This window comes from Perca fluviatilis, chromosome 13 (genome assembly GCF_010015445.1).
Source record: "Perca fluviatilis chromosome 13, GENO_Pfluv_1.0, whole genome shotgun sequence".
In the NCBI taxonomy this organism is placed as follows: Eukaryota; Metazoa; Chordata; class Actinopteri; order Perciformes; family Percidae; genus Perca; species Perca fluviatilis.
The window spans coordinates 29,912,642-29,929,721 of NC_053124.1; the positions used below are offsets into that span (position 1 = coordinate 29,912,642).

The window sequence follows — 17,080 nt, forward strand, 5'->3', positions numbered from 1 at the left end:
GCTATCCTGTCTGACATGTGAGAACAGATCATTACAGGGTTATAGGGCTAGGATTGTTTTTAGCAAACCGGTTCATTTTCAGCATACCCATGTCCTTAGTCACTGTTGCTGCAGGCTGTTAAGCTTAGAATTGAGGGCAAAGCGATGCACTGTATTTATGTGACATGAATTGTAACTTCAGTCTCAGAGAACATCCTGTTGGGCTTGGGTTATGTTTAAGTGTCACACAGATGATATGTTTGGGTTATGGCTAAGGTTGGGTTCAGTTTAAGTTGAGGGAAAACACAGACTACACAATACGGTGTAACACCTGCATGTACAGCCTAATTATGGGGTTCGAAATAATACCAGTATTGCCACAAAGTAGACAAAAAGTGATGACAATTGATCATTTATTGATGACGGCAGTCGTCGTATCTGCTTTTCTGGATTGGTGGGTAATACACATAACCTTAATTGCAGGAGTATGTCAAACTGTTTGCAGCTGACATTTTGTTTAGTTTTTCTGGCTAACTAGTTTGATAGAACTTGCATTGCTTTCTTTCATTATATTATTTTTTTAGATGACCAAAGATTTGGTTTACAGAAAAATACATATTTACAGTCCATATATTACTCTACAAACATAAATGTTAAAGTGTTCCAACAGTACAAACAAATGGAAAACTAAAAATGTGTTTCATAAACAATATGCATTTTCTAATATGTTCTAAAAAGTTCTTTTTCATTAATTCTTAATTCTTGCAGATGTCCTTAGGGTAGTTGCCCATTGCCAGACCTACACGCTGCATCTATTGACACTTATTTGATAGCTCATCCACTTCTCGGTCCTCCGCTGAAGCTGAAGTTGTTCTGTCCCTCTTATTTCTGCCCGGAGGACTGAGGAACGAGCATCGAGGAGGGATCTTAGTGGAGCTATAGGCGAGGATACACGAGTGCAGCCTTCCGGGAAGCCGTGCAGCTGAAAGAGTTACTTGCTCCGCCCAAACATCTGGCGTATTTATGTGACTCTTCAGAGGAAAGGACGTCTCATTTCTCTAAAACACATTTGCTCGATTCCTCTCTCCTTGCATGATTTCCTGCGTCCCTCCCGTTCCTCCTCAGAGGAAGGGACTAAGACGAGGAAAGGAGGCAAGTGGGGGAGTCGAGGAGGCATGATGCACCAATAGCGTACATTACGATGGTAGTAACAGTACCCATATATCTATGAACAGTACCAATGTAGTCCAGACTGATGCCGCTCTCAGCGAATTAGAGCACAGCATAGTTGTATGCCTCTTCATATCCCGCCTCCCTCAGGTACTTCTCGATGTCCAGTGGTTCGGGCACTCTGAGAACTGTGCGCCCATTGGCTGATTTCTCTCCCGCCTGAAGTGTTCTAATAAGCTCCGACGTTGAGAGACGTTGTTCAGGGCGCCAATTGCTGCAGGCCTTGATGATGGAGTACCTACAGAACATGGTAACAATGTTAAACCGAAACCCAGCGAAAAACATATGTATCTCTCCCTAGATAAGAAACTTAGAGTTAGCATATTTATATACAACATTTTAATGATGTGGGTCGTCCTTCATGAGCGACGTGTCGTGGTCGGCCGTTTAAATTTTCTTTAGCTTAATGTTAGCTAGCTAGCTAGCTAACCAACTGTTGTAACGTTACCTAGCTAACATTAGTTTATCTTCTTGCAAATTTGTTTGTCTTTGTGGCTAAAGTAAAACAACAACAACAAAACTAAAGCAACTTACGCAGTCATTTTAGTTATCTTAACTAACATAAGTTATAAAGCTGAGTTTGACATTGACGTTATGTTAGCTGGTGTTAGCTAGCTAGCTAACTTAGCTAAGCTAAGTGAATTTACAGGGAGCGTGTCTATGTTCCCCGGGTCCTATGTTCCCTGGGTCCTATGTTCCCCTCTTTGTATGAGACTGGGGAACATAGGACCCTTTTTTTTAAAAAAAGGGTCCTATGTTCCCGGTCTGTTACTTTTTCCACCATTACTGCCAAATTCCATGGCACATAGGCCTATGTAACCCTAACTCTAACCCCCTTACCCATAGATTGCGGGGAACATAGGACCCAGATTGATAGATTGCAGGGAACATAGAACCCCGGTATGTATTGCTACAGGGGAACATGGGACCCTTTTTGGGAAAAACAGGGAATATAGGACTTTTTTCTAAAGAAGGGTAGGGCCCAGCGAACATAGGGATGACCCCAATTTACATGTTAAGTGCTTTCCTTTTAAACTCTAACCTTAGACTAACCTAAGAATGTTAAGTTGTATCCTAGAATGGCCAGCTGGTTTTAAGTTAATGTATAACATTAAGATGAGGAAGAAGGATATTGTGTCCAGTGCAAGAAATAGAACCATGTAATTTGATGCCAGCTTTTGATACTTGATGTTTAGTTTATGATAAAGTTACTTGTGATATGGATTCAGATTGGTACGTAACGTTAACCTTACTCAAACATAATATAATATAAAACTGTTTTATCATTTGTTTGTCTTACAGTGAGTTGGAGCAGGTGGCTGGCTGTTTGAGATGCTTTCCTCTTTGTAGATACTGCAGAAGTTCATTCGCCACGATCTGGGCAAATGGTGGGTCACCTGTATTACATGGGAGTATCATGTATTAGATTTAAGTCCCTTTACTTAACGAATATGCACTAAATAGAGAAATGAATATGCACTAAATACAGAATCACAGAAGTTTGGGAAATATTCATCTACATTTCTTAAAAATGTGTTGTATTAGTATCTAGTTTAGGCTTTATAATTACCTCACCTCTGTTGTATGAATTCTAGAAATGTGTTTAAGAATCCTCCACAGTGGTTCTTACTGTTGTACTGTTTATTATCTTTCTAAGGAGAGTTCACACTTATTTCTCAACTTCTCTTGAAGGTGTATTTAAAATTTTAAAACGCCTACCTAGTGTGACCATTTCATAGAGAAGTAAACCAAAGGACCATCTGTTAAAAGAGAGAGAGAGAAGGGCATTATGTTATTAAAGGGAAAGGATTTTGGTCCCAGATAAAACTAAACAGTAGGTGCAAATTTGCATAGAAACGCATCCTTTATCTCCTTCGATAGCCAATATATGCTCATGATAATTAATCTTAATTGTGCACCAGAAATGCCTTCATTACTCAACCTGGTTGATTTTTTTGTAACATCAAAGGATTATAATGTGACTGTTTTTTCTTTTTGATCACATAATCCAGTTGGTCTCTTTGTATGAAGCAGACTCTAACCTCTTGATGTTATACTTATTTTATACACGGTGGTGAAATGTGCTATTAATTACATAAAACTATAAACATATAAAATGTGAATTTTAACATTTCAAATAGCTTAGTTTTTCAAATTGGGATAATAATCAAGCTGCAACGTCAAGCGTAATAACTTGGCTGGGACATTTCAATGACATTATTTGTATTCAGACATCCTAATCCCATTATTTCATATTCTTAGAGAGGGTACTCACACATCACTGCTCTGACTGACGGCTCTTCTGCCTAGCACTTCTGGGGCCTGCCACTTCCTCATCTCCATGTCCTGCCCCGGTGTAACGGCCTGTGTTCTCCTGCGGTAGGCTGGGCCCAATCCCCACAGCTTCGCTGTCAGATCTCCATCAACCAGAACGCTGTGTGCTCCCACGTTGCCATGGATGCAGTTCTGACTGTGTAGGTACTCCTAGAAGATGTTCAGATAGAAACAGGGTATTAAGAGGGATTTTGGAAATGAGGATTGTTTTAGGACCTGGCTGTGGATATTCAAAAAATGTAGCACTGCAAGGATACTTTGTTTTCTATTGCCCCTTAATAAACATTTTAAAGTGCTCACATTATGCTAATTTTCAGGTTCATAATTGTATTTAGAGGTTGTACCAGAATAGGTTTATGTGGTTTAATTTTCAGAAAACACCATATTTGTGTTGTACTGCACATTGCTGCAGCTCCTCTTTTGACCCTGTGTGTTGAGCTCTCTGTTTTAGCTACAGAGTGAGGCATCTCACTTCTGTTCCATCTTTGTTAGGAGTCGCACATGCTCAGTAAGTACTGCTAGCTTGTCAGTTGCAGAGTATGAGGGCGTGCCATGCTAGCAGCTAGGTGAGCATTATAACGTGTGTTACAAAGTGACGCACGTTCATCACAGAAGTAAAGGCTGGACTACAATAGAGCTGTTTGGAGCAGTTTGTGAACAGTGTTTTCTGTTGGAGATGGTAAGTCCCTTTGGGGTGGACTTTGGGCTTTTTCACTTTGTAAACCTATAACATGCACAAAAGATATATATATATATATATATATATATATATATATATATATATATATATATATATATATATATATATATATATTTATATATATATATAACCCAATAAAGGAAAGGGGAAAAGCCAAAAAGAATAATATGAGCACTTTAATTGTTTTTAATTGCTCTTCAATCTTTCATGTAAAGCACTTTAAATTGCCTTGTTGCAGAAATGTGCTATATAAATAAAGTTGCCTTGCTTTGCCTTACAAAAAATACTACTTACAAACAATAACCAGATGTAACTTGGACATTCATAATGATTTAAACTGTATTCATACTTTTGCAGAATTCCTATTTTTTTGTTTAACCTGACAGCGCAACAACATAACCTTAACCCGAGAGTGATGGTACTGATGAGACTGTTTTTTGCCCTATAATTGAGACATCAGGGGAAAACTGCAAGATGGACAGAAATAAACTTTTGTTTTCCACCATATCATAACAGATGTGGAGGATATAGACAGATTGTGAGATAAACAGTAAGACAGAATGAGGTCTCTCACAACTAATTCCCACAAATACAGTATTTTGGTCCATGAAGCAGTGAGAGCGAGAGAGAGAGAGAGAGAGAGAGACTGACAGACAGACAAATAGCAGCAGTTCAACCAACCAGAGCAGAGGCCACTTGTCCTGCCATGGTGAAGATCCTCTTCTCTGTCATTTCACATGAAGACTCTAAACTCGAGTTATCCTTCAGTGAGGGAGAAGGAAGAAAGGGAAAACATTTCACATGAGTTATTGTCAGTCTCCTTATGGTTGGATACTAGAATTTTGAGTCAGACTTCCAGACCTGTTTTTATATGTAATGTGATATACCTTTCTCTCTGTTCATCAGCTAAATGTACCTGCCACTGTCAAGTAACTATGGATACTGCTGGTGTCTCTCCCTTTCAGTAGTAGTATGATGTATTGCTTAGCATAAATAGCAAACCATACAGATGTTTTTCTGCACTACATGACCCTAACCATGGCTGGACTGAATGTTCCTTAATAATTGTGTTATGGCCTCTCTTTGTTCTTCTGCCCATTGAGATTAAAATCATTCGTCACCAGTGTCCATCTTCAAAATAAGCTTATTCTTTTGCAGATGACAATTTAACGGTCATAAATATTGCCACTTGACTCTGAATAACCTGCCTTTGTTTTGTAAATTAATATATCACCGTACCTGTCGACATCTCCACAGGTACCCCAGCAGATCCCTGTGCTGCAGCTCTTCGACGACCATCATGAGGGGCGGCTGCACTGAAACCACACCCAGCAGCTCAGGTAGGGAGGGGTGCCGCCCCAGTCCTGACACGAAGGAAGCAAAACCCAAAAAGTGCTGCTTCTCACTGCTGTTTGCTTTCTCTGAGGAAGAGGTTAAATATATATAAGATAAGAGAGACTTTATTGTCGTCCATTTAAATGCCATGCAGAACAGTTAAACATGTTAACAGGATATTGTTTCACTTTTAATAAACCAGAAAAAATTCACTGAGAAGCAGTGCTCTCTTTTTCAGGAACACCCATCTTCACAGTTGCGTTACTGCGCACGCACGCACGCACATATGTTTGGCTTTGTAGAGCTCACTTTACCTTTCAGAACCCTCAGGATGACCTCTCTGTTGTCCATTCTGGCTCTGTATAGGCTGACTGTGTCATTAGGCCTGATGGAGAAGGACACTGGCAGGGCAGTGACCTGGTTAAAGGCTCCATGATGCCTCTCTGTGGACATCTGAGGTACTGCAGCCAGAGTTGGCCTGACAATCTGCTGCACTTGTTGAACTGACATCGGCAACTCTTCATGTTCCAGTGGGTTTATCCCTGTGGGAGCTTTTGAGAGATATGGAGAGAGAGAGAGAGAGAAATAATACATCGGTTTATGTAGTTCTTTGGTTACTTGAGTTCAAATGAAAACTACAACAAAAATAAGATGGACACCGAGACTTATGCATGCTTGCTTACCATCAACGCCCTGTAGGTGACGTCTGTGGCTGTGCCTCTGATTGGGTCCGTTCGATGAGCTGTGGTAGGGTTTAGGGGCTGTGATCTGTGTCCGGTTCTGTTTGGGTCCGTAGTACTTCAGTAAGCACAGGGCCAGTAAGGTGATCAGGGTTCCCAGGAGGAGCACTGTAGGGACGATGATCACCGCCTGCATGTGCTCCAATACAACTGAGCGAGAAAGAGACATTCATGTGTAAATGTCAGGTACAAGTAGGGGTGGGTATTCTTAAGTATTTCATCAATACCACTACTACTCCTATCAATACTCCTTAACGGTTCGGTTCTTTGTCGATACTCCTATTGTTTCTTTTTCATGCTTTCCAGAGAGAGAGAGAGAGAGAATTTTTGCGATGTTTTGTGACGCTGTCTTTTATTGCTCGATAACCTTATTTTCTGCTATGGAAATCTCACTCACTAATTTCCCAACTGATAACTCACACTGGGCGTAACTTTGTGCCGGTTTGGTTTTAGTGTTCTGCTTCGGGTACTGTTAAAAGGTTGCTTCTCTCAAGTGTTGACAGGCTGTTCTAGCTTAACATTACCCCATCCTCCATTTACACCAGTGTTGATATATAGCTAGATGACACTGGAATATAACACCGCACAATGGTATGTGAGTGCAACAACTATCAATACCCTCACTCTGTATTTTTTTTGGCTTGTACCATTGCAATACAGATATAAAAAAATAAAAAAATAAAAAATCTGTATTGCAATGGTACAAGCCAATCAATTGTATAAACACTCAGACGTGTCGGAAATTAAATAATCAGTTCCCAGTAGGGTTTGGTACCGAACCCGGTACCTTTACCCATACCGACCAAATCACGTTGGTACTACCAAGTATTGGTTCACGTAAAGTCAAACGGTACCACACACACAGTGAGTCACGGTGATGCCGATAAAGTGGTTTCAAGTGTGGTTACAGTTTTTCAAAACTTCACGGAGGCACCTTTCACCGCGATATGATATTAATGGCGAGCCGAAAGCGGTTGCGGTGCTATTGACATTACACTTCCTCTGACACAAGCAGGCACAACGGTGGTTTCTGTGCCCTGGGGAATGACTGACAGGCTGAGGTTGCAAGGCAAGGCAACTTTACTTCTACAGCACCTTTCAGCAACAAGGCAATTCAAAATGCTTTACGTGAAACATTAAAGAGTAATTTAAAGTGGTCATGATGAAAATAAAACCGGCTGAAATAGAATAATATACAAATGCAAGAATAAAAGTAGAATAATTATTCAATTTAATAGGTTGTAGGGACGGGTTTGGGAGGAGAGAGGGAGGGGTTTTATATTTTGTTTGTTTGTGTTTAATTTCTGTCAGTGTAAAACATTCTAAATAAATAGCAATGTTCTAAGTAAATAGGTTTGGAATTATTTTTACAACTGAAATATTTTTTTTTTGTAATTACAGAGGGATAGTACCGAAAAAAATACCGTTGGGTACCTGAACCGAATTCCAGGTACCGGTATCGGTAGTGGTATTGGTTGAGATGCGAAAGGTACCCAACCCTAGTTCCCAGTCAAAAACTGGAAAAGCTCAGGAATTCACACTATTCAGTTATAGATTCATCGTCTATTTGGACACACTGCTAGCTCTTTATTTTTGTCTTTATTCCTGTACTTTTTCTCACTATGATATGACTATGGCATGTGGAATGCATTTGTCACAACAGTGTTGTACTCTTTGTCATTGTCATGTTGAGCAACTTTTATCCTGCTGCATTGTTACTGCATTGCCAACATAACAAAATTAATTAGGCAGTAAGACTGGCACTAGACTGAGTCATTCAGACTCAGAGAATAAAAGATTCAGACAGTGCTGATTGATTACATACATCATTGAGCCATTGATCTGTTTTTTTGATAGCTTTGCCTGGCAGGAAATAGAAATTTCTTTTCCTGGTCACACAATGTTTTACCCAATATTACATTGTTTAATACCGTATTCTTGGTTTAGACCAACACCCTTCATATCCATTACCCTACACACTTGTTGTTGTTAAAATCCTGATGTTAATTCAATGTTGTTAGAAAGGATAAACCAGAATGTAAGCCACTGCTCCGTGTAAACATTATGTTCTTGTTGGGACACATTCTTAAGTGTGTCAAGAGCATTTTCTGGAATGGCATGAATCATTTCTTGTCATTCTCATTAAAGACTGTATTTAGCTTGAACTTTCGACACCTCTCCTCCACAAAGACTCAATACAAGTCCAACATTTTAGGCTGTTTACACCCAGTTACATTTTTGTTAACCTAAGACGTCTAGCATTCCCATTCTATTGATTGGTTGACTCCTAGTCTATTATCAGACTTATAGCTGAGTTTGTGCTGTGAAAAAAACGCATGTGGGGTAAAGACAATTTAAGGTGCTCAACGACAAAAAATAAATGCATAGAACGTAAGCGAAAATAAACCAAAATCAACCCTAAATCTTATTTTTTATATATGTGTGTGTGTGTGTGTGTGTAATATATATATATATATATATATATATATATATATATATATATATATATATATAAAAAAAAAAAATACACACAGTGCCTTGCGAAAAGTTTTCGGCCCCCTTGAACTTTTCGACCTTTTGCCACATTTCAGGCCTCAAACATAAAGATATAAAACTGTAATTTTTTGTGAAGAATCAACAACAAGTGGGACACAATCATGAAGTGGAACGAAATTTATTGGATATTTCAAACCTTTTAAACAAATAAAAAACTGAAATATTGGGCGTGCAAAATTATTCAGCCCCCTTAAGTTAATACTTTGTAGCACGACCTTTTGCTGCGATTACAGCTGTAAGTCGCTTGGGGTATGTCTCTATCAGTTTTGCACATCGAGAGACTGACATTTTTGCCCATTCCTCCTTGCAAAACAGCTCGAGCTCAGTGAGGTTGGATGGAGAGCGTTTGTGAACAGCAGTTTTCCGTTCTTTCCACAGATTCTCGATTGGATTCAGGTCTGGACTTTGACTTGGCCATTCTAACACCTGGATATGTTTATTTGTGAACCATTCCATTGTAGATTTTGCTTTATGTTTTGGATCATTGTCTTGTTGGAAGACAAATCTCCGTCCCAGTCTCAGGTCTTTTGCAGACTCCATCAGGTTTTCTTCCAGAATGGTCCTATATTTGGCTCCATCCATCTTCCCATCAATTTTAACCATCTTCCCTGTCCCTGCTGAGGAAAAGCAGGCCCAAACCATGATGCTGCCACCACCATGTTTGACAGTGGGGATGGTGTGTTCAGGGTGATGAGCTGTGTTGCTTTTACGCCAAACATAACGTTTGGCATTGTTGCCAAAAAGTTCGATTTTGGTTTCATCTGACCACAGCACCTTCTTCCACATGTTTGGTGTGTCTCCCAGGTGGCTTTTGGCAAACTTTTAAACGACACTTTTATGGATATCTTTAAGAAATGGCTTTCTTCTTGCCACTCTTCCATAAAGGCCAGATTTGTGCAGTATACGACTGATTGTTGTCCTTTGGACAGAGTCTCCCACCTCAGCTGTAGATCTCTGCAGTTCATCCAGAGTGATCATGGGCCTCTTGGCTGCATCTCTGATCAGTCTTCTCCTTGTATGAGCTGAAAGTTTAGAGGGACGGCCGGGTCTTCGTAGATTTGTAGTGGTCTGATACTCCTTCCCTTTCAATATTATCGCTGCACCAGTGCTCCTTGGGATGTTTAAAGCTTGGGAAATCTTTTGTATCCAAATCCGGCTTTAAACTTCTTCCACAACAGTATCTCGGACCTGCCTGGTGTGTTCCTTGTTCTTCATGATGCTCTCTGCGCTTTACACGGACCTCTGAGACTATCACAGAGCAGGTGCATTTTACGGAGACTTGATTACACACAGCTGGATTCTATTTATCATCATTAGTCATTTAGGTCAACATTGGATCATTCAGAGATCCTCACTGAACTTCTGGAGAGAGTTTGCTGCACTGAAAGTAAAAGGGGCTGAATAATTTTGCGCGCCCACTTTTCCGTTTTTATTTGTTAAAAAGTTTGAAATAGCCAATTAATTTCGTTCCACTTCATAATTGGGACCCACTTGTTGTTGATTCTTCACAAAAAATTACAGTTTTATATCTTTATGTTTGAGGCCTGAAATGTGGCAAAAGGTCGAAACGTTCAAGGGGGCCGAATACTTTCGCAAGGCACTGTATGTATATATATATATATATATATATATATATATATATATAATTTAAAATAAAAAGATATATATTTTTTTAAGATTATTTGTTGGGCATTTTAGGCCTTTAATTTCAGAGGACAGATGAAGACATGAAAGGGGGAGAGAGAACGGGAATGACATGCAGCAAAGAGCTGCAGGTCGGAGTCGAACCCGCGGCCGCTGCGGAGTAAACCTCTATATACAGTATCTCATAAAAGTGACCACCCCTCACATTTTAGTAAATATTTCATTATATCTTTTAATGGGACAACACTGAAGAAATGACACTTTGCTACAATGTAAAGTATTAAGTTTACAGCTTGTATAACAGTGTAAATGTGCTGTCCCCTCAAAATAACTCAACATACAGCCATTAATGTCTAAACCGCTGGCAACAAAAGTCAGTACACAGGGCTCCAGACTAACTTTTTGCCTTGGTTGCACTGGTTCGCCTAACTTTTTTTATTTAGGTGCACCAGCGCAAAATTTAGGTGCACCCAAATTTTTCAACGCTGACGTTAACGCTGAATGGCGATACATGATATATAGCTCTGTATTTTTTTACAAAGTGGGCTAAATGTTCAGTTTTAAGTCAAAGCCACTTTTCATAAGCTCTTTTATTAAAGCAGATTGTGATTAAAATAAAATGCAAAGACAGGGTTTCCTTTACCAGTTTAAAAATATACAGCTGCAACACATGTTAATGAAAGTTATCTAAAATAAATAGCCTAGGATATATTAAAATCTATCTATCTATCTATCTATCTATCTATCTATCTATCTATCTATCTATCTATCTATCTATATATATATATCTATATATATATATATATATATATCTATATATTGTATATAGAGATTGGCATGGTTTTATGTCAGTTAGCCTAATAGCTAATTTGATTTGCATTGAGACATGATTTTATGGAAAGTACCCCATGCCAATCTCTAGGTATGGTGAAGGGTATGTGATGATGGGGGTCTATTTTAATTCCAAAGGCCAAGGGAACTTTATCAGGATGCATAGTATCCTGGATCCATGAAATAACTGGCCTTCAAAAATAAAAATCTGCCTGCCTCTATGGGAATTTAACATAGGGGTGTACTGACTTTTGTTGCCAGCGGTTTAGACATTAATGGCTGTATGTTGAGTTATTTTGAGGGGACAGCACATTTACACTGTTATACAAGCTGTAAACTTAATACTTTACATTGTAGCAAAGTGTCATTTCTTCAGTGTTGTCCCATTAAAAGATATAATGAAATATTTACTAAAATGTGAGGGGTGTACTCACTTTTGTGAAATACTGTATGTGCGCCTGTTCTACCAACTGAGCTAACCCGGCCACATAACACCAAGAATATTTTAAAAAGGGTATCTTCCTGTTAAAAACACAATGTTGTAACTCAACACAGGACTCCTCATTTGTAAGATCTTAGTTGTAATGTGACATCTGGAGGCTGGATGTTGCAACATCAATGTAGACGGCAGCGGGCAGTTTCATAGTATACAGAAATAATGGTGTACTTTATGGTTGTTGAATACCAATACATTGTCAGATTTGAAGAGTTCACATCTTTGGTATCATGTTCAAAGAAATGGCTTTGAACCAAACTTTTTTGTTTGCAAATTGGTTACCAGGACAAATCAAGTAACTGTAGGTCTGATGTCAGCATGACCTCGGCAGAAGCATTCACCATTTGTCTGTTGTCTGCTGATGCACTAGGTTTACATTTAAAAAAATGATGTAGCTGCTTTACTTTAATGAACATACACAGTAGGCAGAGAACTGAATTGGTAATAGTGAAGGAGTAAAGGATGAAAAGGATAAAGTGGGAGGAAACTGGAGGATAGATACGGTAGAGAAGGCCACAGAGGTTGAAAATAAGGGGCAAAATAGTATAAAGTATAGATGTGAAATATTAGGTTGAGCCAATATTTCCCCATTAATTTTCCCCGTAGCTGTTGTCAGTTAGTTCTAACATTATCTATCAAATATTGGAATATAGGCGTGTTTTAAGTTTGCAGAGAAAGCACATGGCATTTGCAGAAAAGAGGAGGAATGTGAAGAGGATTAGTCTAACAGCATTTCAAGGAAAAGGGAGGTGAGAGACCGGTTGAGGAAGAGGGATTGGAAGTGAGAAAGTGTAGGTGAGAATGAGAGAGAGATGAAGAGTGGCAGTTGTGTCCTTACTGCAGAGGTGGTCATGCGGTTCACACAGATTATCAGCCGTGGAGCTGGATGACATGCTGGAGAGGAACACAGATAGGTCAACATTACTATCCGTTGGAGGAAGAGATCAGCATTACCTCCTCTTAGCAGCAACCCTAAGTCCTCTAAGCTTAGACGGAGTGATGCAGCATCTGCCTCTAATAACTCCAAATACAGTAGTAGCTGGATGAAGTAGCTGGTTCGGATTTTAACTGGGCTTTAGGAGCTATCAGTGAAGTTCAGTAAACAGCAGGGCACACGCCCAGGAGGATATCAACATTTTAGACTCTGTAAATATTTACTGTGGCCTTCTTTCTTTTTTTTATTGACATTATACTTAAATACATAGCAAATATTAACTGACCTTTTTTTATCTGAACTCACACAGCAAATTTATAAAGGAGTGCTCAGTGACTTGTTTTCTATGTGTATAGTTAACCAGCTCTCAGTTACATAGACAATAGAGGACCAGCGATCAGCATTACCATCGCTCAGCAGTGAGCGATGACTTTTTGTCTTTCAAAAATGGTTGTAGTTGTGAGCTTCAGAGAGAGTCTAGGATCATCACCACATTGTTTTTCCTAAGTAAAACAAACTTGGCAATAAGGCGTTTGTCAAGACAGCTAACTGGTAACTACAGACATATTCAGGTGAAAGTCAGTAGCTAAAAGGGAAACAAATAGTCCTGGCTTCTCTCTGCTTTTTCTTGTCGATAATGTGAATGACCAGTGCGAGCCAATCATCCTGCTACATCCTGTGTGATGTTGCTACTGCATGTACATTTGGTAGTGATTTATGTAACGAAAAGGCTCTTGAAATAATTTTTTTTTTTTTTTTTATTGTTTTGGGATATGCCGGGTTTTTTAGAAACGTTTCTATGCTGGGAAAACCCCTGACACAGTGCTGTTATGGACATTTCCACATCACTCATCCTTATGTAATCAAATGGAAAGGTTCCAATCAGACAGAGCTACCCAACCCTAACCCTTTTTGCAGGTTGCAAAACGTGAGGGGCACCACACCTTTTTTGTGTAAACCTACAATTAAAAAAAAAAAAAAGAGCAGCTTGAAGGCCTGCCTTTCAATTCATTCGAAAAAGCGCTCCGTCTGAATGTGGCCTAACTTTACCAACAAATGACTATCAGAGAAAGACTGTAACTGTAAATCAAACTCCGTAGTGAAACACAAAAAAAAAAAAACAATAGGAAGTGAAATACATTAAAACCTAACCGAAGGACAATATGAAGTTACAGGGGAAGTGAGCGTGTACTAAATGGGGAAATTTAATCCTGTGTACTTGAAAGTGTGACCCAGGTATTTTCAAACATACAATATATTTAACACTATTCGTAGATCTTATATTCAGGAGGTAAATCGGGAGGTTAAAAGGAACAACATATGTTTATTTTAGGGACCCAAACATTGCTGCTACTTGGATCCCCTGGAAACCGCTATGTACATGTACAGGCACATATACGGTTGTCCTCCTGTCGATCTAATTTGTTTAACAAATGTAGCCATGAGTCTGTCTGTCAGACTGGTAGAATCCAAAACACTACTCGCCTGACATTCAGCTGTCAGTCAAATAATACTTAAGAAATTGTTTTCATGCCTACCTTGTCCTTTTCTGTCATCTGGAAAACTGTTTCACCAAACAGTTCAACACACGTTATGTACTGTAATGTACACTACAGGCCGAGGTGGTGTAATGTTATTGTTAGCATTATAAGTGAAGACAATTGCTCATGAAAAAAGGACATTACAGAACAGGTTCAAAGTGTGTTTTGACTTGTTTCATGTGGTAATAATGCAGCCGTCATCCTCCCCTCTCATGGCATGGAATAAAGTTGACTTTCCGTGTGACATTTCCTTATGAAGTCTCAATGGTATGTAAGAATCCTTTTTAAACAAAACACAGACACTGTCCTTTACTCTTTACGAAGAATGTATGTCAATGAACCGGTTTGTCTGCATTGTTCTTTCACATTCACGTGTGACAATTACACCCCTGCATTAACACATACCTGCATGCACAACAAAAGACCGGCCGTCTCACGCCCACACACAGACATGCACGCCACACCACAAAAACAGACACTAAAATATGCTGTTAAAGACACACAGACGAGTAAAATATACAAACAAAACGGTGGGTCAAAACACACATTTAAATGTGTGATGATGCACATCAGATGGGATGATTCCACAGACATTAGAGATACAGAGATACCATCTGCTCACGCATACAGTGCCGTATGTAGATGTGCACTTACATGTACCCATAGACACATACGGAATATATCAGTGCATTGACACAAACACATATTGTGATATAAACGTTCATATTTTGTCCTGTGATGGATTTCAGCAGGAATGTGTTGAAACAAACGTGGAAATCACATCACAAATGAGTGATTTGGCCGCTGTTAAATCGCAGACTGAGTTTCAGTCACACATCCACAGTATTTAATTTGCCTTAACAGTTTTAGTTTTTTCCACCTTACCTGGCCGACTCTTTGCGGCTATCCAGGTGTCAAACTCTGTGCGCTCTTCTTATCCAAAACGTGTAGTTTGCTGTCCCTGCGAGCCATATAAGTGTGGAGTTGCAAGACAAATTGAAGTCCACCCTCTCAGTTTTCATGTTTTTGTAGTCAGTCTGCAGTATACAGTGACATCCGCAGGCTACACAATTTCCAGTGAAGATACTGGTGATGTTACAATCTCTGTTTCTATTTTCTTGTCACCAGCACAGTGCGTTTTCTCACTTGTGTCATTACTTTCTCTCTCTCTCTCTCTCTCTCTCTCTCTCTCTCTCTCTCTCTCTCTCTCTCTCAGGTTGGCCACACCCACCCCCAACTCCTTGCCACTCTTATCACCTCCACACACCTTGCACTCAGTATTTTATTTGCATGTATGTTTGTGTCCCTGTTCATGTTTTTTAATGTGTGCATCAAGTTTACAGACAGCTGGCTGTGTTTGTCAACTCGACAGACTTAAGGTTACTAGGTGGAGGTGCAACAGGACGCATTTTTCTGTCACCAATGACACGTTTAACGTTGTATCTTATAATGGTCGAGGCGAAATATCAAAACCAAAGAACTTCTATACAAACAATTGAATGTACTTTAATGTGAAGGGAAAATGTTAAGATATTATTAGAATTGTCTTCTTGCTCTTATTGTGTTTTCTCAGTGTAGGGCTTTGACTTTTGCCCAAAAATCATATTCGAAGTTCGTTTGTTTAATATTCAAATATATTTGCATATTTATTAATAATATTTTGACCATTAAATGCCTTCAGTAAGACTTACATTGTTATCAAACTTCGTATATGTTCTGTCCACCAGAGGGCAGTGTATCAGTCAATAGGCGTGCAATGATGTTTTCAGAAGAAAAACACACCGCCACGATTGTTTTTTTTTTTATTAAAAGTCAGACCCTGGATTAAACACAAAACAGTATGCTTACGACAGGAAGTTCGGAGCTTTCACCGTAGCCTACGTACGTGGTCTGATGTTTTTACTTTTGCGCATGAGTGAGTGAGTGAGTGACGGTGATTATCTGTAGCGTCAGAGCGAGTAGAGACTCTAGAGTCATAGTGAGAGGAACAAAGCATATCCCCTGTGCTTTCTGACCACGGTGAGAAATCTGGAGCAGGAAAAGTTAACCCTATCCTTGATTTCATGTTGTTTATGGAGAAGGAGAACCAGGAAATGAGTCGGGGGAATTGCAACGCTACCACGCTACGGCCGAGCGAGAGTTACATTTTGAAATGCGTGAAAAAGCCTCAGTAATCTGAAATTGAAAACGTTTACAAGCAAACACATTTACAACAAAATGCCCATAACCGGTTTGAATATTAAGGGCTGCCTAATATTCGTTCGAATATCAATATTCTTTTTAAAGCCCTATCTCAGTGTGGTGAAATTGGGACATTTTCATTAAGTGGCCAACATATGAGGCCTAGAGTTGGAAGTTTACGTGCATCTACTTCAATCAAACAAGTGTGCTGTATGTATAGACCTCTGTAATCAGTTGATCTCAGTTGCAGTTACTGAGCACAAGTAGAGGATTTTTTTGTCAACTGATTTCGTCGTCAAAGAGTTTTTTTTGGACGGTTTTAGTCCAGACCCTCTAGATAAAAGCTACAAAGTAGATACATGAGTCTTGAAGCTTCTATTGTACTGAATTGTTAAGACGTTTTTTTTATTTACCGTGTTCATGCTGGCAAGATATTAAGGAAGCAGACTCCAATGCACTTATCACTTTTATTTGAGCTGAAAGGTGTGTGTGTGTGTGTGTGTGTGTGTGTGTGTGTGTGTGTGTGTGTGTGTGTGTGTGTGTGTGTGTGTGTGTGTGTGTGTGTGTGTGTGTGTGTGT

General features: G+C 39.3%; 1 protein-coding gene and 1 long non-coding RNA gene across 4 annotated transcripts; one reads left to right on the forward strand and one right to left on the reverse strand.

Annotated features, from left to right (window-relative positions):
* Positions 1 to 375: 375 nt before the first annotated feature.
* On the reverse strand, positions 376 to 15,478 carry LOC120570846 (tyrosine-protein kinase STYK1-like). 3 transcript variants are annotated; one of them, XM_039819437.1, is made up of 10 exons: positions 15,206 to 15,478; positions 12,684 to 12,739; positions 6,262 to 6,468; positions 5,893 to 6,129; positions 5,483 to 5,664; positions 4,925 to 5,005; positions 3,485 to 3,693; positions 2,929 to 2,969; positions 2,510 to 2,606; positions 376 to 1,447 (listed from the first exon to the last, which is right to left on the reverse strand). In XM_039819437.1, the coding sequence occupies exons 2-10, from the start codon at positions 12,736 to 12,738 to the stop codon at positions 1,252 to 1,254; spliced, it is 1,305 nt and encodes a 434-aa protein (XP_039675371.1). In that variant the 5' UTR covers position 12,739; positions 15,206 to 15,478; the 3' UTR covers positions 376 to 1,251. The 3 variants fall into 3 exon arrangements, with proteins under 3 accessions (XP_039675371.1, XP_039675372.1, XP_039675373.1); XM_039819438.1 differs by lacking the exon at positions 15,206 to 15,478 and adding an exon at positions 14,318 to 14,588; XM_039819439.1 differs by lacking the exon at positions 12,684 to 12,739.
* On the forward strand, positions 1,354 to 15,872 carry LOC120570849. The gene is made up of 5 exons (XR_005641144.1): positions 1,354 to 1,459; positions 2,512 to 2,597; positions 3,520 to 3,683; positions 5,501 to 5,583; positions 15,537 to 15,872. It is a non-coding gene; the product is annotated as an uncharacterized LOC120570849 (long non-coding RNA).
* The last annotated feature ends 1,208 nt before the right edge of the window (positions 15,873 to 17,080 follow it).